Consider the following 20,928-nt stretch of genomic DNA (forward strand, 5'->3'; position numbering starts at 1 on the left):
ATCAAGCCTTATATTATCAGACCTTATCTCATACTGTGCATCAAACATGCCCTTAGTTCCTAAGGGGACGTTTGGTAGAGGAGAAAATTTTGTTAACCAGGTAAATACAATAACCAGGAAAATAATAGGTAAAGAATTTTACTGGTAAAATAGATAAAAAGTTGTTTGGTAAGACGAAATATTAGCGGATAAATTAAGTAAGTTTCAAAATTTATGTTTGGTAGAAAGTAAAATATTGATGGGATAATTTGTTAAATTAACAAAGTGAGCATTGTAAATTTTGGTGCTCATCATCACTGAGGGTCATTTTGGACAATACATTGGAACATATTTTTTTCTTTCCCAGTAAACTACCAATTACCACCTTAGAAGTGGGTATCAAAAATAGTGTCAGCATCTCATTTTTACACACTGTTCATGTTGCCTGGGTATGGCATTTTGCTAGCATAATTTTTGAAAGCTTTCTACCAAACGTTGACAAACACAATTCCCAATCTAATTTGCTAATGATATCATTGATTACACCGTTACATAATCATAAAAAATTTATATTAAATAGCTGATTGACAACTAATTTATAATAGATTTAAAATCTCATTTATGTATATAATTAATCCGTGGAGTATGGGAATATTCTGATGAAATCTGAGCATTGTTTTAACAATTACAATGTTGAAAGAGAAATTTGTTGGACTAGACTGTCTTTTCATGTTTCCTTACTAGAACAACAGATTCTGAGTTCCCATTTCAAAATAGCCAAAAATGGAATTTAAAAAAATAAACGACAGAAAAGGAATCACATTTGGTAACAGATATTCTATGAACATGTTTCACATTCTGCTCCAAATCATAAATCATAAATCATAAATCATTTTAATGCCTAGCAATATATATATGTGATATGTATTAATACTACCCGTCCCCCTTACCATTGTGTAAATAAGATTATTTGTTGATTCAAAAGTTTCAAAGTCCCAATCTTTATTCTCTTTGCCTGAAACCAACATGAAGCAACAAACCAGGCTCAAAGTCTTCCTCCCAAATTTGCTAATACTAGTAACCATCCTACTCCATTCAACAATATGGACTGGGGCACAGGAAGTTGGTAAGTGGAGTCACTTCTCTTTCATTCTTGGAGTATTTTCATGCTTCGTGATTTAGTTTGAATCATTTGATGTGTGTGCAGTACATGCTGTGATGCTAATCATCCACGTGTTTGTGCAGAGGACGAGCATGAGTTTGATTACATAAAAGGGAGCAAAAAGGGTCCCTCACACTGGGGCGAACTGAAGAAGGAATGGGCAGCATGTAAAAATGGTGCTATGCAATCTCCAATTGATTTGTCAAGCCATAAAGTGATAGTGGAACCTAAGTTAGGAGAGCTAAAGAAGAGTTATAAGCCTCAGAATGCCACTCTCAAGAACAGAGGCCATGATATTGAGGTAATCAATCAAGAATATTAGAAAATCACTCATCACAGCTTTACTTTCCACATATCTGCTTAAAGCAGCATTCTTCATTCTTTTTCTGGATCTGAACAATGTCTTCTTAGTTGAAAATTCCTGAAAGCCTAAAAAACAGGTCTTTTGACCATAATGGTGATCGAGGGAGAGAAAATATTTTTTCATTGATTCAAGGCAGCACGAAAGGTGATGCATGATTTGTGCAATTTGTGCCAAACGTGTATTCATTTTTGTATAAGTAATGCATTATTGATCCATACACGTCTTAAATGTATGGATTTGTGCAATTAGCTAGCATAGATACCATGTGCTTGCTCATGTCACTTGTCACCATCTCAAATTTTAAGAATAAGTCATGCTTCATTGTCTTTTGATAAACCACCAACCTCATAATTTCGAAGAAAATGAGACCCCCAATAACACAAGTAATCACCTCAATCCTGTGTCCATTTACTTTAACTAGGAAAAGTTGGTCTAAGAACCGAAATTTACCTTTTTTAACATCAGAATCCTTACATAGCACTGATCACTAGGTTGCCATGTGAGTGCAAAGGAGAATAAAAAAAACCAACAAAAATGGACTTTGCAGGAATATGCACATGGTATCTCTGATGTAGTACATAGGAGGGAATGGAAAATTTTCTATGGCAAATGCTGATGCTAGTTAATTTATCCAATATGCTCATGTCACATGGTATCTATGATTTGTGCAATTTCTAAAAGATATTTAAATTTTGAATTCAATCCAATAAATTCTTTACTTTCTCGAATTAAATGTGTCAAAAGTTCCTAATAAAACATTAATGCTTGAAATATTTTAATTTTACTCCTGTGCTTGAAAAAAAAAAACCTTATTGTAACGGCTCGCTTTGCTTTTGGTTTACTCGAGGTATGTGGTTATGCTCCCTGTCTGATCCTATACACACATATTTTAAATTAACGATGATGTTTTGTTATCTATCATTGCACTCGAAACTTGAAAACTTTTAGGACATTGATTTTCTTTATTGTAAGACTGTACAATGCCAACGCTTCTGGACAATTAACTTAGTTGTTGTTTATATCTTAGCTAGCTGTCATTAGCACTTGGCAAAAGTGGTTTTGTCCGGATTAAGCTATAACATAAGATATCTATTATTTTGATTTGGTTCTTAGTAAATCAACACAACATAGATATGATATTGGTTGGTCACATAATCTTTGATTAAAATCTGAATTCTCTTTATAAATGCACCAATGGATACAGCTGAAATGGGAGGGAGAAGCAGGATCAATAAAAATCAACGGCACCGAGTTCTTTCTGCATCAATGCCACTGGCACTCACCTTCCGAACACAGCATCAATGGCAGGAGGTTTGTCTTGCTTCACAATCTTTTTTTCTTGTTATATCATTTTTCATCCATAGAGTGAATCGCTTTTGTTTTCTATTGTGGGGTCTCAGTACTTTAAATATAAAATTTACTGCACATATTTTATTCGAAATTATACAAGAATACTTCTTGCTGATATACAATCAAATATTATATTATTGGTGTACCAAAAATATATTTTTTATGGATGGAAAAAAGTTGAATCTTTCTCTTTTTAACTGAAATATTAGGTATGACCTGGAGATTCACACGGTTCATGAAAGCCTAAACACAAAGGGTAAGAACAAGGTTGCAGTTGTTGGACTTCTTTATAATGTTGGTGCGCCCGATCCTCTTCTCTCCAAGGTAGTTTAAACTCATTTTGTTTTAAACCAAAGAAATGAATATATAATACCAAAAAAAATAAAAATGAATATATTCATATGGGCTTACCGGTTCTCACACGAGATTAAGTAATGCGCTGTAACTTCAAAACAACAATTTTTTTATTTGGGATTTGGGGAAAGAAATGAGGGAACGTAGTCTCTCACGTTGGTTGAGACAAAATTGTCTAATATATATAAATAGTTTTCTCATTTTACATGAGAAAATTTTCTCATCTTACACTCACAATACATGAGTAGGTTCCATTTTGACTTTTTTTGGTCTTTTCCCATTTTTTTGGATCTCACTCATGTATTGTGAGTGTAAAATGAGAAAATTAATTCTCATATAAAAAAGTGACTGAGATTCACTTGTTGTATTTCTCACTCTTCTCTTTAATAAGTTTTAGGGTTTTATAAGAGTTATGTTATAGGAAAAGTGATTGTGTAATGTTATAGAGATTCGTTTTGTGTGCCTTAATTTTTTATTTATTTTTTGTTTTAAAAAGTGTGGGCCCCACAAAATGTTGTGAGTGTAGGAAAGTTTGTTGTGTTATATTAAAGGATAAAACGAAAACCCTAAGTTTTAATCATTTTTTGTGTGTTGCATGAGAAACTATATTCTCAATAAATAATGGTTTTTTGAAAAAATTTATATTGCAAAAGACAATAAAATTTTTTAAAGGAAAATGTAATTCTTCTTTCAATGGAAAAAAAAATTTCTACACCAATCGATTTTCACTATGTACCCTGAGAGGTTCATAGTAAAAATATTAAAGCCGCAAAAAATTTCTTTCTCTGTATAAGCTATCTGCTGACGTTAAAAGAGAAAAATAATTTTCATATTTTTACTATGTTTCCCTGGAGATACATAGTAAAATTCAGTTGCTGCAAAAAATTTCTTTTCCATAAGAAAATTTGAACCCATTTTTAAAAGTGTTCGCTTTTTCTACAGTCAATGTAGATAACTTATTTACAGTGACTTCAAAATGACGTCATTTTGAGACGGAAATCAAGGTATTTTTATAATTATAATTTATTTCAGGATTATAATAGTCTTTTTCAATATAATTTTATAATTTTTCAATCCAAAACGACGTTATTTTGGAAGCGAATGTAGATAACTTATCTACATTCACTTAACAAACATTAAACCCTTTTTAAAATGCCAACGTATTGTTTTCCAAACACTCAAAAGAGGGTTACAAAAGATAATTATATCTTATTATGTAACAGGGGAAATGATGAGCCTAATTAAAATATTTATTTATCTGAACAAGTATGCTTGAAATTATTTCAGTTGTCAAAGTACATAAAATCCATGGTGGATGAAGAAGCAGAAAGGAGCATTGGGATCATTGATCCCTCAGAAATCAAGCTGGGTGGCAAGAAGTACTACAGATACAGGGGCTCCCTCACTGTCCCTCCTTGCACTGAAGGTGTCATTTGGACCATTAATAAAGAGGTACTATTCATTAAAACCTAATCTTCATATCCCTTTCTGTGTGGGAAAAGAAAAAAATATTTATTAAAAAGAAGATAAAATAATATTTTTAAAATTTCTTCCAATTTTTTTCTTTACATATGACAATTATAATTATATATTTAACTGAACCGTTATAATTGCCTGATCATCAGATAAAAAGTGATTAAGAGAGGCTGTACAAGATGTAAGTATTCTAGTTTGACCTACCGCTCTAATAGTGCACTATAAAAAAAAAATTAAATTATTATCATTGAGCAAATTCTTTTTGATTAAAATAAAATGTTGAAACCAACCATATCTGATTATTGCTTTTGTATGATCCACTCTATGGCAGCATGCAGAGAGGAATGCCAGACCTGTGCAACCCCTGAATAAACGAGGGATACAACTCTATGGTCCTAATCGGAAGGAATAAATGCACTACGTAATTTTCGGAGCAAGTCATTTTCTTTTCTTTTTTGATTTAAAATAAATTCTTTGACTACTCATTTCTCGTATATTGCTATTAATGTTTCTAGGATTTTTGTTTTTATCCAACCCCACCCACATTATTTGGTATACTCGTGGTAGAAGATACTTTATATATTGGTTCGAAAGTTGTCTCTTGCATATTTATATATTCCTTATTCTCTCCAAGTGGTTGATTAAAAATAACAATTTGGTTTCTTGCTTGTTTTAACAGACGAGGAAATTAAAAAGCAGAGTTTTGAATTACTAGAAAAAATTGTGTGTCTCTTTTTACATTATACCTAACTCCACTAAAAGCTCTTGCATATAAGGTAATTTATATATACGAAAGTTAAGAAAGTGCTCTTAGATTTAAAGTTGAAATGGAATATATGATTATAAAACACATGTTATGCAGAATTAAATGTGTATTGATCATAATTGTATTGATCTCTAATTATTAGTAAAGTAAATTTTATTAGGTACCTCTCGTAATTAAAAATAAAGAGAGAGATGGACTAGTAGCCACATGATATATTTAATTTCTTTTGGAAAAGAAGGGATAAAGTACAAAAGTAGCTACTCATCATTCTAGGAATATATGAGCGGATAAGGCAACGGTAGAATCTCCTTCTAGCCACACTTGCTTAAACCCTCTCTCCCAAGCAAGAGACAGGCCTGTAAGCAGGGGAGTAAATGGACTGGACTGAGCTGGGCTTTGGCCTTTTTGGTCCAAGCCTACGTCAAAAAAAATTTAGCCTATCTGGCCTACTGACCTATTAATTAAAGGCTTTATTTGTAGGCCAAGCTCGGCCCATTTTTAAAAATAAGAAAGCCTGACATGGCCTACAGGCCTTGTAGGCCTCCCACTGTAGATACTAAGCAAAAAAAAAAAAATAATTGTATAGAGCAAAGAAAGTTCCATTCATGCATGCACTAGTACTTCTTATAAGAAAAAAATGACAAACAAGAAAGAGTCAACATAATACCCCAGCTCTATAATGTATATTATAGAGGAATAGAGTCAAAGAAATGGAGAAAATAAAAAAAACACAATTACCGGATGCTGAAATAAAGTCTACAAGAGAATGTCATTTATCTAAAAATCTTTAAACCACCATGAAGACAAGGGAAAGAAGAGTATTATTGAAAGATCTTTATCAGTAACATCATAATCCAACAAGGTACCCATTACTCCATGATATTAAGTTGCAACAACATGTAAAATTTGGAGACATTAGACAAGTTTTCATTTCATAAAATAAAATAGCACAAAAAGTAAGAGATATTGGTATATGGTACTTTGCTTCTTTGCCACATAAAATAAATATTATTTTAATATTTTATTTTAATAAATTAAATAGGTCAGCCTACAAAGTTGTAGGCCGGGCTTGACAAAATTGGCCTATAGCTTATTTGTTAAAAAAACTTTTTTATAAGCCTAAGTCTACTCTACTTTTATGAAAGACCGAACCTGCGCCGGGCTCAATGTAGGCCGGGTCGTAGGCTGGGCTGGGCCAGCCTGACCCATTTACACCCCTACCCGTCCCGTGGCTTAGCCATAAGCACGCAACCAAATCCTTAGCTTTTCTTCTTTCAAGATTTGCCCCTCAGCTATCGAAGCCAGATTATCCAAGGATGGAATTCACTTATCAGCCAGATTATTCCAAACTCTAGTGATTCATTTCCAAAGATTAGAGTTGTCACTCTTCGAATGCATCCGGGGAAGCAACTTATCTCCCAACCTATTCTCCTTCCCATCACCTTCGACCAAAGGGAATCTCTGTTAGAATGATATATTAGTTCAACAAGATGTAATAGGTTCTATAAGTTTATCATCATTCTCTTTTTTTTTTTTTATTATTATTAATTTTTTTATACAATCGTTCTCTTAGTCATCTCTTATGTAGATGGACTATTCATCTTTATAAAACTTTATTATTATCAAATTACTGTTTAATCCACAATTAAAAAAAAAAAAACTTCAATTAAAGCTTGGAAGCTATTCACAACGTTGTGTCAATTATGTATTGAAAGTATTACTGAAATCGCACGTGTCACGCTTTACTACACTTTTTTTTCATTCTTTCCAATTATCTCTTTGCTGAAATAAGAATGAAAAGAATCAAAAGATTTGGTTCTTGACCTAATTGAAGAAATGTAGTGAATTCCAATATCTTTCGTTACATGCATACGTCATCAACATATTGTATTCATTTTGAGTATTTCATAAATGTATTAGCATTAAGAAATTAGTTTTTCTGCTTGTTATATATCACCTTGGGTAATATCCCTAATAATTAAATCACATTAATTAGAAAATTAATGTGTAATTAGAGCAAATTAAATTAGGAAGAAAGCCTAATTGTAAGTTATACAAAATGGGAGAGATCTTAAGGAAATTAAATAAGTTCCACATGTATGCAATGATCCAATTAAAATCCAACTACATAGTTGGATTTGAACTAGGTAATTATAGAGAGAACTAAAGGGCAAAATGGTCTTTTATGTTCTAGAGAATTTTTACACAAAACACTCTCTCTCCACTTATCCCATTTTCATTTTCTTTTCCATTCTTCTTTCCCACATTCGCCCTTCACTCTTTCTACCACTTCCATAGTTGTCCTCTTCATTCTCCATGCATCACTACATTTGATCCACTATTGAAATCCCAAGCTTCCTACTCTCCCAAGTTTGAGAGCTAAGAGAAAACCCACCTTTGTTGCCCCCTTATTTTCGTGGGTCTTGGAGGAGTAGTTATGGAGGGGAGATTTTGAGCTATTAGAAGGTTGGAAAGCCCTTGAAGAGGAGTCTTGAGATAAGCTATAACCATTGTGGGTTGTTTTCACTAGTTGTAGTGGATCTCATGAATTGGGGATTAGGGTTTGATTATGACTTTGGGGGAATTAGAAATCTATGCTTAGATATGTTAAGATTGATGTAAAAATCTTGGTTGTTATGTGTAGGAATGTTGTTAGTGGGGGTGCTTTTGATGTGAAGCTACCATTGGAACCCTTTGAGGACTAGGGTTATGTTCTTGGGTTCTTAGAGAAAAAGGGTAACTTCCTAAACTACGACCTTGAGTGATTGAGTATGATAAATGGATAATTAAGTTGTTTAGATTTTGTTATTGATGCAAACCCAACTTGTGTATAGGTTGGATTATTGTGGATTGGTTGATATTGTGAGGGTTGTGCCAAGAGGAGCTAAAGGAAAGCTTGAAAGGTAAACTCTTGGATTTGGGGGACTTTACCCCTTGTTGTTCTGCCACACTCATGTGGATAGTTGTGGTTTGTATAGCATGTGTGTACATTGGTGTGAAAATTGGGTGTATATGCATGTTCTTGTATTGTGGTTGGTCTTGCGCTTATGCTTGACTGTATTGGTTGGTCTTGCGCTTTTCCTTGACTGGATTGGTTGGTCTTGCACTTATGCTTGACTAGATTGATTGGTCTTGCGCTTATGCTTGACTGGATGGTTCTCTGGCCAGTAGAATCGCTATGTGTGGTATGCTATATGCTATTTTGATGCCTGTATAACATGTAAGTGAGCTCAGGGTGGGAGGGGTCTCCAAAGTCCCTGAGTTTACTGATATTGTCTCTCACCCCTTGTGGGATTTATTTTCAGGATCCATAGGTAGTACAGGAGACGAACCTCAAGGCAGGAGGCCCGAGTATTGCTGCATACTTCCGCACCCCTTTTGAATATTTTGACATGCTTGAATACTTGTATCATTTGATGGAGGCTCTAGCTAGTATTTTAATTATGCATGTAATTATGTCAAGATGAATATTTTGTGGAAAAGCATGGTGAAACTTGAATTGTAATTGAGTTATCATGGATATGTATTTTGAGCACCTTAGGGATATGTCATTGAGATTATGGAAAATTGTATAATTTTATGAGTTCTTGTACAATTGAATAGTTTCTTATGATAAACTATGACGAATGATATGTTGGATAGATATATGATCAATTAGGTGTTAAGAGAATTGTGAATGAGGGAGGAGTTTTCTCTTGAAGATATATAAAAACAAAGGATGGCATGTTTTGCTCTGCTGGAGAGCGTTTTAGCACTGGTAAGGGCGCTAATACGCGCTGGGTTCGCAAAATGGAGGAAATGTCTCTGTCCTTGGGCGTTTTAACGCGAAAGTGGGCGTTTTAACGCTCAAGTTGGGCGCTAAAACGCTCTGAAGACCTGAAGAAGACCAAATTTTCTGCCTATGGGCGTTTAAACGCTCAGTCGGGCGCTAAAACGCTCTACCCGAAATCAGCACAAACATGGTTTAGTAAAAACTCAATAACTTGGGCCACAATGCTCTGATTTGAGCGCGATTTGAACCCAAGCGTACCTAACAAATAGATGTATCACATAGTAGGAGACGAGAACTGTAGAGGAAGTATAGAATTCATATAATAATGAAAAGAGATGAAGGTATTTAACAACGTGTGGACTAATAAAATAAGAATATGATATTAAACTTAGTTTCGTTTATTCCGCAACGTCGTATGGTTATGATCACACAATTGGCTATTTTAAATTATGCATTATTCGATGGGAGAGAAATTTATCCAGATTTCTAATGGAACCAATGTGATTGTAACTATGCTTAATATCATAATGCAATGTTAACAAACCGGTTCTAGAACAGGGTGTTACACCTTGTTATGCCCTTACATTTCCCTAGGTCCTAACTATTGGATTTTGCTCTTTCACTAAAGTCCAATTGGACCTAGTGTGCAAGAAGAGTCCAAGAAACTTAAAGCACATTCAATTTTGGGCTAAGATTTTTTGGAATACATATATATTCTGCACTTATAGTCATCAGTCTCAAGCTGAATAGTCGATACAGGTGCTGTTGGAGGAATACAAAGATGTTTTTGCTAAACCAGGAGAGTTACCATCCATCCGTGATGAAGATCACCAGATACACCTAGAACCTGGAATAAAAGCAGTGAATGTCAGACCTTATCGGTATCCTCATTTCCAGAAAACAGAAATGGAAAAAATGGTCAAAAAAAGTTGGAAAAAGGGAAATTTAGCCTTGTGTGAGCCCTTTCTCCTCACCTGTTTTATTGGTAAAAAAAGGATAGGACCTGGAGATTTTGTGTGGACTATCGAGCTCTGAACCAAGTGACAATTCCCAACCGTTTTCTAATCCCCACAGTGGATGAGATGTTGAATGAATTAGTTGGAGCTTCAATTTTTTCAAAGATAGACTTACGGTCAGGTTATCACCAGATAAGGATGGCAACTAAAGATATATACAAAATTGCATTCAGGACATATGAGGGGCACTATGAATTTGTCGTGATGCCATTTGGGCTAACAAATGAACCTGCAACCTTCCAATGGATCATGAACACAGTGTTGAAGGTATTTCTTAAGCTCTTTGTAATTGTATTTTTTGGTGACATATTGGTGTATAGTAGAAGTTTGGAGAAACATCTGGAGCACTTGAGGGCGATATTGGATTGGCTCAGCCACTTGTTTGCCAGATTGGCTAAGTGCTCATTTGCTCAGACATAGGTGGAACATTTGGGCCATATGGTGGATGGTGAGGGAGTTAGGTCGGATGAGTCCAAAATTAAAGCAATAATGGACTGTCCAGAATCGATTTCAGTGAAGCAATTAAGTGGTTTCTTGGGGCTGGCAAGATATTATCGAAAATTTGTCAGAGGATTTTCACAAATTGCAGCACCCCTCACACTTCTTTTACATAAAGATGCTTTCAAATGGAATGAAGTAGCTGCAAAATCAATAAGGAAGTTGAAGGGTGCCTTGTCGCAGACCACTGTGTTGGCTCTTCCTGATTTCCATGAACCTTTTGTGTTAACTACTGATGCTTCTGGAATTAGCATAGGTGCAATCCTAAGTTAGAACAATAAACCCATAGCTTATTTCAGTCGCAAGCTATCCCCTAAGATGCAACAAGCCTCCCCATATGTGAGAGAATCATTTGCCACCAATGAAGGAGTTGCCGAGTTTAGACAATACCTGCTGCAGGTCAAATTTACCATAAGAATCGATCAGAAGAGTGTAAAGGAAATAATGGCTCAAATCATACAGACGCCTGAGCAACAAAGATTCTTGGTTAAATTGTTGGGATTTGATTATACCATAGAGTATTACCCAGGAGCGATGATTAAGGTGGCTGATGCTTTATCCAAAAAATAGGAAATAGAGACAAATAAAGTAGGGGAAAATGCGATGTTGACTTTGACCAAAGTCATCAATCCCCTATACGAAATAATAAGGGAAGAGGTTGAACCAAAAGCAGTGTTATTAGTCATTGATGCTCACCGGCAAGTGTACCGATCGCACAAGTAATATAATGATAAGTAGAGTGTCGTCTCCACAGGGATTGGGTCGAATATCAATTAATAATTCTTTTCAAGAATAGATGAGTTCAAATGGTTTTGACAAATATTGTCGATTGGTTTGAAATTGAGAACTGAAATTAAAGACTTATTTTTGTAATTTTTGTTTATGAGAAACAGACAATAAAAATAATAATTGATTTTTCTAAATGTATAAAAAACATTGTAGCTAGAGCGCACTCACCTTATGATCCCCACTTCTTATTTTGGATTGACTTACAATATTCATTTATAAAATTACTCGGATAAATTATTATCTAAAATAATTAGTTAAATCCCAATGTCTTGGAAATTTAACCCTTTAATCTCAATTGAAATCCTAATCCCTAAGCAACCCCTCATGAAAATTAAGCAATGAACTCAATAATTTAGGCATCCGCAATTCAATACACATCTATTCCTAACATGCTTACGAACCGTTATCCTACCCCCTTTCAGGATGAAAACCCCAATATTCCTATATAGGGTTCTAACCCTCAGACTATTATCAACTATTAGAGTGATCAAGTCTAATAAAGAAAATATAAATTACGAACAGGGTAGAGATAAAGATAATTATATAAACGAAGAATTATAAATCAATCCAGCGTAAAAAGGGTTCACATAGGGCTCGTGACCATAACTACAATAAAAAGTACTAGCCAAACATAATCATGGCTAAAAATTCAATATTCAATAAAAGCATAAAATTAAAGAGAAGGAGAAGAAAGAAACTTGATCTTCAGATTCCTCTCGGAGAACCGCCGTCGTCTCTCTCAGTAGAATAGGTCTGAATCCCCTAATTCTGTCATAAAGATCCTATTTATAACCTTGCTTCTTTCTTCCAAAATTACCCTTCGCGCAGCACGGTCAAATTTCCCGCAAACCGGCGCCAGTTGGCGCGGTGCTTCTGCCAATTTAGAAAAGCCGAAACCGAATTCTCGAAAAGTGGCGCCAGTTGGCGCCACCTACCTTTATTTTTGGCGCCACCCTAGCTAAATATTGGTGCCACCTTAGTGTATTTTGGCGCCACCTTGCGTGGCTTTCTTCTTCACTTTGGTTTGCTTTGTTTGGCGCTACATGGCATGGTTTTGGCGCCATGCCACTGCCACTTTTTATTTCTTTCACGAAACCGGCGCCGGTTGGCGCCAGTTGGCCCCACTTGAAAAGTACCGCTATGAAGTTCTCAATCCGGCGCGGGTCTGCGTCAATGTGGCGCCGGTCCGCGCCATATTTCTGTCCATTGAACTGTGACACACGGCGTTAGCTTGCGCCATTGTAGCGCCATTTCTCTGGAATTTGTAGTGTGCTGCACCCATGTGGAATTGCGTTAACTGGCTTTTTAAAATTTTCACTTCTTTTTCCTGTAAAAATACAACCAATAGGTGAGAAATATTATTGAAAAGAAAGAATTAATATAATTAGAAAATATGTATTTAAGTTGCTCTTTTATGACTCAATTCTTATCAATTTTAACACAGAAAACTACACTTGCCAGAGGCACATCAGTCGTAGTTAAGAAGATTGAAGATAATCAGGAAGGAATGAAAAATTCGCAACTACGGGATGATATAATTCACTTCAAAGGTCAGATTGTGCTGGCACAATTCTGCATTGAAATCACAGGTATTGCACGAGTTTCATTCAACAGTTGTGGGAGGACATGGTGGTATAAGGAAGACATTGCATCATTGTCTAGTCACTATTATTGGCCACTGATGAAGAATGATGTCCAGGAGTTTGTCCGGACTTGCCCAATATGTCAGGTCACAAAATATCAACCCTTAAGTCCAGCTGGGTTGCTCCAACCACTTGCAACACGGAAGGAAGTATGGGAAAATATATCGATGGACTTCATTATTGGGCTTCCTAATTCCGAGGGGAAAACTGCGATTATGGTGGTGGTAAACCACCGCCCAAAGTATGCTCATTGTTTTTCCCTACCAGGAAATTTTACAGCGACTAAAGTCGCATCTCTATTCATCTCAAATATTTGCCTGCATAATGGTGTTCCTCATTCCATTGTCTCAGATCGTGACATAATTTTTATTAGCAAATTTTGGACCGAATTGTCCCGCTTAAGTAACAATCAGGTTTATTTTAGCACGACAAACTATCCTGAAAGTGACGGGTAGATAGAAGTTACAAAAAGAGGCTTGGAGCAATATCTTAGGTGTTATACAATGGAGAATCCTAAGGGGTGGGTTCAATTCTTACCATGGGCATAATTTTCTTATAATTCTTTCTTTCATTCGGTAATTGGTTTGTCCCCTTTTCAAGTTCTGTATGGGCGTCTCCCTCCGTCTCTGTAACCTTATCATGGGAATCTTCCCCGATTGAAGCTGTGGATGCTTTGTTGTCCCAACGAGATCATATACTACGACATCTTCGTGAAACACTACACTGCAAAAAGCAACGTATGAAACATCAGGCAGATAAACATAGGAGGGATGTTCAATTTAATGTTGGAGAGGAAGTGTTCGTGAAATTGCAACCTTACCGTCAATAGTCTCTGCGCAACCAAAGTTTTCCAGACTGCGACAGAGATACTATGGCCCTTTTTTGATTTGTGAGCGCATCGGCGCGGTGGCATACCGGTTGGAGTTACTTCTCACATTCACCCAGTGTTTCACGTCTCTCTACTGAAACCATTTCATAAAAATCCAATTTTTCACCCATGCCCTTTACCTCTGACAAATTGGGGTAATCACCCAGTCGTTACTCTGGTGGCTGTACTCAGATCTCGAACCGTGGCTACCGGGAAAGACTCTGACATGTAGATCTTGGTCCAATGGAGTGGGTTGCCTTTGGAGCATGCGTCGTGGGTTTCCTACTCGAGATTCCTACAAGCGTTCCCTGACTTCGATCTTGAGGGCAAGGTCAATACTTTAAGGGAAGGGGAAATTGATACGAACCCAGGATAGATGATTGAAGCTGAGAGCAGTGAGGCGGAGAAGAAAGAAGGTGGAAGAGAGGAAGTGCAACCCGTGATACCAAGAAGGAGAAACAGAGTCAAGATAAGATCAAGCAAATTGAAAGATTACCTAGTACCCACCCACACATGGCTAGGAGCGGATGTGGCATTTGGACCTCAGATGTGCCAAATATATTATGTGGCCCATTATTAGATTCTAGCATTTTTCATTTCGGTTATTAAGGGGCTTAGAACGCCTTTAGGATGAGTCATGAATTTGTAATAACAAACTTCTTCTCTTTCTCTTAAAACTTCAGGAGTTGACGGCATCCTCGAATTGCTTCCGGTACTACTTCCGATGATTGTGTTTTTCTTTCCAGTGAATTAATATACATAATTATAGAAACTTACGGTGTCTATCATAAGAACTTGGATTTAAAATGAAAGGAACGCCACCATTGTTCTTTCCATTTTTGGAGGGGGCATATTTGTTTTAAATATTCAAACAGATATGGAAAAGTGTATATGCTACTATATCAAATACGAAGATCATACCCACCATTGGGCGTGGGTTGGTCAAAAGGAAAAGAAAACAATATCTGTTTATCGAAATAGAATATAAATTACGAGGAAGAGAAGCTTACATGCATCGAAAGGGCCACAAGGAGGAGTCACATTTTTTTAATACGAAGATGATGTTATATTACTTTGTTTCATTTCTAAAAAATAAACATAAAATAGTATAGACAAAGTTTGATATCAAAACCTAGATGACAATATCTTCTTCCTATCTGATCCAAAAAGTATTATAAATTAAAGTTCAGATGTCAGGTAGGCTAACACAATTGCAAATACTTTTAAGGCACGTTTTTTTTTTCTCAACAAGTTGTTCAAATATATAAATGGGTAGGAACTAGATACGAGCGTTATATCTTTTTATCGATTCGAATCTTTGAATTTAAATACACTGTAATTGCTGGCCATTGGTGAAAGCCTTCTTAAATTGAAAAGGATATTAAAAGATAAATGAAGATAAGAAGGTATAAGGGTTCAGTGTAATGAATTAATTTATTTTCTCCTCATGCAGAGTTAAATAAACATGATCTGAGGTAGATACGACGAATGAGGTCTCAAGCTACAAAGGGGATGAAATGATCAATATACAATACAATGGGTTAGAGAGACTCGAATATGAAAAACAAGAGTTCAGACTTCAGACGAATGCTAACGCTAACTTCAAGCTAGGCTAAGTAGAGGAGAGATATGTATATTAGGGGCTAATTGAGATGTATGGAGAAGAAGCCTAAAGGTCTCTTATGTATAAATGAATGGGGTATTTATAGTGAGGTCGAAGATTTCTGTAGAGTGCAAAGTGTGACCTTAAATCGATGCCCCAATAGGCCTTACCAGCATATGTGAGTTGAGGCCAATACATTCATCATATTGAGATGATGTTGTCCGTGGGAGGTGAGGGAAAGAGTGCTTAGGTGCGATAAGACCATAGTTTTATGTAGGGATGTGCATGGAGCGGTTCGATTCGGTTACTGTAAAAAACCAAACCAAACCAAACCAATTTCAAATGATTTGGATTTAAATCGAACCACTTTTTTTTTAAAAAAAAACCGATTTTTAATTTGTCTAAACCAGTTTAAAATCGGTTTTAAAACTGGTTTGTGATTTATAACCGGTTTTGAATTAAAACCGGTTTAAACCGATTTTAAAACAAAACCGGTTATGAACCATAAACCGGTTATCAAGTTCAAAACTGGTTTTTTAACAAATTCAAAATCGATTTTTGATGGATTGTGTTATTTTTATAAGTAGTCGTTTGTTTCTCCCGGTTATAGGTGGTTGACCAACTATTTCTTGCAAGAATCTTCATTGTTTTGGAACTCTCTGGACGAAATGATTCTTATAGAAATTTTTCAAGTTGTTTTTACGTAAAACATTTCCATCAAAATTTTCCACAAAAAATTTTGACGAAAAATATTTCCATCAAAATTTGTGAATAAAAACATTTCTTTTTGTTGAAATTTTTTACGAAATATAAATTTCGTCAAACATTTCTTTCAAAATATTTCACAAAAAAACATATTCATCGAAATTTTCGACGAAAAAATATTTCTATCAAAATTTTCCACGAAACACATTTCCTACGAAAACTTTTGACGGAAAATTTTTTTATCAAAATTCTTTACAGAATTCAAATCCAATCGAAAGTTTTCGACGGAAACATTTTTGTTAAACTTTTTGACAAAAAAAATTTCGTCAAAATTTTTAACGAAACACATTTCCATCGAAAATTTTCGACGAAAAATATTTCCGTCAATTTTTTTGATAAAAAAACATTTCCATCAAAATTTTCAAGGGAACACATTTCTATGAAAATTTTTCGTTGGCGAACAATATTTTGACAAAAATGTCTTTCGCCAAAATGCTTTATAAAAATATTTTTTCTCAAAAAATTTGAGGGAAATGATTGGAGGGAATTTAGATTCCGTAAAGAACTTTGACAAAAAAAATTTCGTCGGAATTATTTATCGAAATATTTTTCGTCAACAAAATTATCTGAAATATTTTTCGTCAAAATTTTTTACGTAAATATTTTTGGTCAAAATTTTCGCTGTAAATGCGTTTTGTTGAAAGTTTTGCTGGAAATATTTTTCGTGAAAATTTTTTACGTAAATATTTTTGATCAAAATTTTTGCTGTAAATGCGTTTTGTTGAAAATTTTGCTGGAAATATTTTTCGTCGAAAATTTGGACGGAAATATTTTTCGTAAAAAAATTTGACGAAATTATTTTTTGTCAATTTTTTTTTATAGAAATGTGTTTCGTCAAATTTTTTTACAGAATTATTTTTCGTTGAAAAGTTTGACAGAATTGTTTCTGTTGAAAGTTTCGACGGAATTTAGATTCTATCAAGAATTTTGACTGAAATATTTTGTCCCTAAAAAATTTATGTAAGTGATTATGACAAAATCTAGTTTTGTCTCTATTTTCAACGGAAAAAAATTTCGTCTCTATTTTCTACGTAATATGATTTTGTCAAATTTTCGACGAAATTTTTTTCTTCGATAAATTCTGTTAGTATTTGAGACTTTTCTAATAATGTCACATTTAAAAATGATTCATATTTATGTAATTTTCACATTTTAATGCTAAGGATAAAAGATAATACTTATTTGTTCTTTAATTGTAAAATAGTTTGGTTATGGATAACCAATTATTTTTATGGTTTGGTAAATAACCAGTTTATAAAATAAATTCAGTTTCATATGAAACCGGTTTTTAAAAATTACTGGTTTTTAAAATGTGGAGCGGTTTGGTTATGGATCGGTTTGGTTCTTTTGGACATTTTACACATCCCTAGTTTTATGGTGGGGATCGAGAGTATGGGCTCCAAAGCAGGCCCAAGTCACTCATCTAAAACATATTATAAACCAAATGATAAGATATTCTGTTAGATGAAAAAAGAAAAAGTTTAATTGCTATGCAATGAAAAAATAAAGATAAGAAGTTATAAGGATTCAGTGTGATGAATTTATTTTCTCCTCATGCAGAGTTAAAGAAATAATATAAACCAAATAATATAGACCAGAAAGCAAAATATAAGAGTTGTTATGCTAAGCCACCAAAAGATAATGGCTAAGCCACCAAAAGATAATGACTAAGCCACCAAAAGACCAGAAAGAAAAATATAACAAAGATGACTAAATGATGATGGAGGAAAAGAAGATGAAGAATATCTACATAATGAGATTACATTAATAGTTTTGTATATCTCTAACATATCTCTTCACACGAAAGTCCATTGGGCATGAAGAATTAATAGTGTATTAGGCACAGCCTACCTGTGCTAAGAAATTGGGCATGTTCAATATTCACGCTTCAACCCAAAGGGCTCTTGCGTGAGGAATACGTTAGAGAATAATATAAACTATTAAAAAAAGCTATCACCTAATACCTTAAGGATTTTGGTTGAATTTGTTCCTAACATGGTATCAGAGCTTTAATAATCACAAAGTTACGAGTTTGATACTCACTTCCCACACTTTCTAGTGGAATTAATAAGCACAAGATAAATCAAAAGATAAGTCAAAAAATAAATAAGCACAAGATAAATAAAAAAATTGGACCTATGCAATATTCACGTTTCAAGTCAAAGGACTCTTGAGTAAGAGTGTGTTAGAATAATACAAATCATTAAAAAATCATAACTCAATATCTTAAGGTTTTGGATTGAATTATTTCTCGACAGAGTCAATTAACAACACCACATTTAAGATGCTTGAATTTTCATTTGCTATAGAACTACTGCTAAGGGTGTTGTATGAGATAACAAACATAACAAAGCAACAAAAGCAAATAGAAGAGTCAAAGTACGTGAAGGTGGCAATGGCATTTTACTCCGTGACATATATAACCACCATCATCGTTGGGTCCTCCAGTCCACATACCCACATTATTGTCCCTGCACATTCATTTACCCATGTTTCAGATTTCATTTTCATTCACTACTAAAAAAAGCTCTATTATCGACGGAATTTATGAGTGAAAAATATTCCATCAAAGATAGTTACGGAATTTTTGACGGAAATATAGTTCCGTTTGAAATAGAGACGGAAAAAATTTTCGTTGAATGTTGAGACGGAGATGTTAAACGAAAAATAAATTCCATAAAAAATTTTGACGAAAAATAAATTCCGTTGAAATTTTTTGTCAAAAATTTATCATATAATTTTTGTAATCGAAAATTATTGACGGACAACAAATTCTGTTGATAATTACAACGGAATATTTATTTCGTTGAAAATTTCAAGGGAGTTTTTTCGTTGAAATTTGTAATGGCATAATTTTTCATTGAAAATTCAAACGGAATTTTTTTCCGTCGAAAAATGCAACGGATTTTTTCTGTCGAAACTTTCAACGGAATATTTCCGTCAAAAATAGAAACAGAACTTTGGTCCGTTGAAACTTTCAACGAAATTTTGGTATTTTTCCGTCTGAAATTTCAACGGAATTTTTTTCCGTCAAAAATTCCAACAGAATTTTTTTCGTTGATAACTTTCAAGTAATCACATACATTATGAAAAACCATAAATTTCTTTTATGCAAGAATGCTGTCATTTATAATTGTTTATGGTGTTGTGCATACATATTGAAACATTCGTATGAGAATGCAAGTAGTCATGATTATCCATAACTAGAAGTGTTGAAGTAATGGATGAAGTTATGAGTATACAAAAATGATACTCAGATGTACTCACATGAAAATGGATATGAAAATACGTAAATATGTTGCTAACATATCCCTGTAATCTTTATTCAAATAAGCTTCAAACAAAAGAAAAGCACTCAGGCCTTGACATAATTCATCGTATAAATGGCACACACACCAAAGCCCGATGAGGGACAAAACTTCCTAAGCGCAGACTTGCTGGAAGCCCTCAATAGTAGAATTAAACAATATAAAAAATGAAATCAACGAAGATAAGGGCAACATGAGTGATATGCAACTATCAACGTATATGATACTGATCTGAGTAGGATAAAGCAACAACAGACGCAACTGTCCTAGACATCATCATCTTACAAGAATTTATTTAAGTGAGAGATAGAGAAATGAAATTTCCACCTTTTAGCAACCCCCGAAGTTCTATGACTACTGCGGTGAATTTATAATAGGTGGGTAGGCTTGCGTGATTCTTTACTTTGACCATTTTATGTTGGTGCAAAGTGTATTCCTAAATGACTCGTGAGAGATAATAACTTAGTGTCAAAATTTCAACGGCTTTTGATTTTTTTTCATAAAAAATTGCAACAGAATTTTATTCGATGAAAACTACAACTGAATAATTTTCCGTTGAAAATTCCAACAGAATTTTGGTCCGTTGATACTTTCAACAAAATTTTGGTTTTTTTACGTCGAAAATTTCAACAGAATTATTTTCCGTTGAAAATTTTCACGGAATTTTTATCCGTTGGTAATTCTTTTTTTGGTAAAAATCCTATGGTAATTCTAACTGAATTTTTTTGCTACATTTTTTTCTTCAAGTAATCAAATCATAAATTTCTTTTATGCAAGAATGCTATCATTTATAATTGTTTATGGTGTTGTGCATACATATTGAAACATTCGTGTGAGAATGCAAGTAGTCATGACTATCCATAAGTAAAAGTGTTGAAGAAATGGGTGATGTACTCACATGAAAATGGATATGAAAATATGTAAATATGTTGCTAACATATCTCTCTAATCTTTGTTCAAATAAGCCTCAAACAAAAGAAAAGTACTCTCAATACTAAAAAAAGAAAAAGAAAAAAAAAGTACTCAGGCCTTGACATAATTCATTGTATAAATGGCACACACGCTAAAGCCCGATGAGGGACAAAACCTCCTAAGCGCAGACTTGCTGGAAGCCCTCAATAGTAGAATTAAACAATATAAAAAATGAAATCAACGAAAATACGGGCAACATGAGTGATATGCAATTATTGATGTATATGATACTGATCTTAGTAG

At 34.3% G+C, this 20,928-nt stretch overlaps 1 protein-coding gene across 1 annotated transcript; it reads left to right on the forward strand.

The window, feature by feature from the left end:
• Positions 1-943: 943 nt before the first annotated feature.
• Positions 944-5,158, forward strand: LOC133304445 (alpha carbonic anhydrase 7-like). Its single transcript, XM_061504485.1, is given in 7 exon segments — positions 944-1,105; positions 1,225-1,442; positions 2,710-2,816; positions 3,065-3,179; positions 4,497-4,665; positions 4,808-4,866; positions 5,017-5,158. Coding segments are annotated over 7 exon segments (849 nt in total). The 5' UTR covers positions 944-1,005; the 3' UTR covers positions 5,098-5,158.
• The last annotated feature ends 15,770 nt before the right edge of the window (positions 5,159-20,928 follow it).

The sequence above is a fragment of the Gastrolobium bilobum genome, unplaced genomic scaffold, assembly GCF_033153095.1.
Source record: "Gastrolobium bilobum isolate Gb01-03AN ecotype WA unplaced genomic scaffold, APGP_CSIRO_Gbil_v1 utg14547, whole genome shotgun sequence".
Lineage (NCBI taxonomy): Eukaryota > Viridiplantae > Streptophyta > Magnoliopsida > Fabales > Fabaceae > Gastrolobium > Gastrolobium bilobum.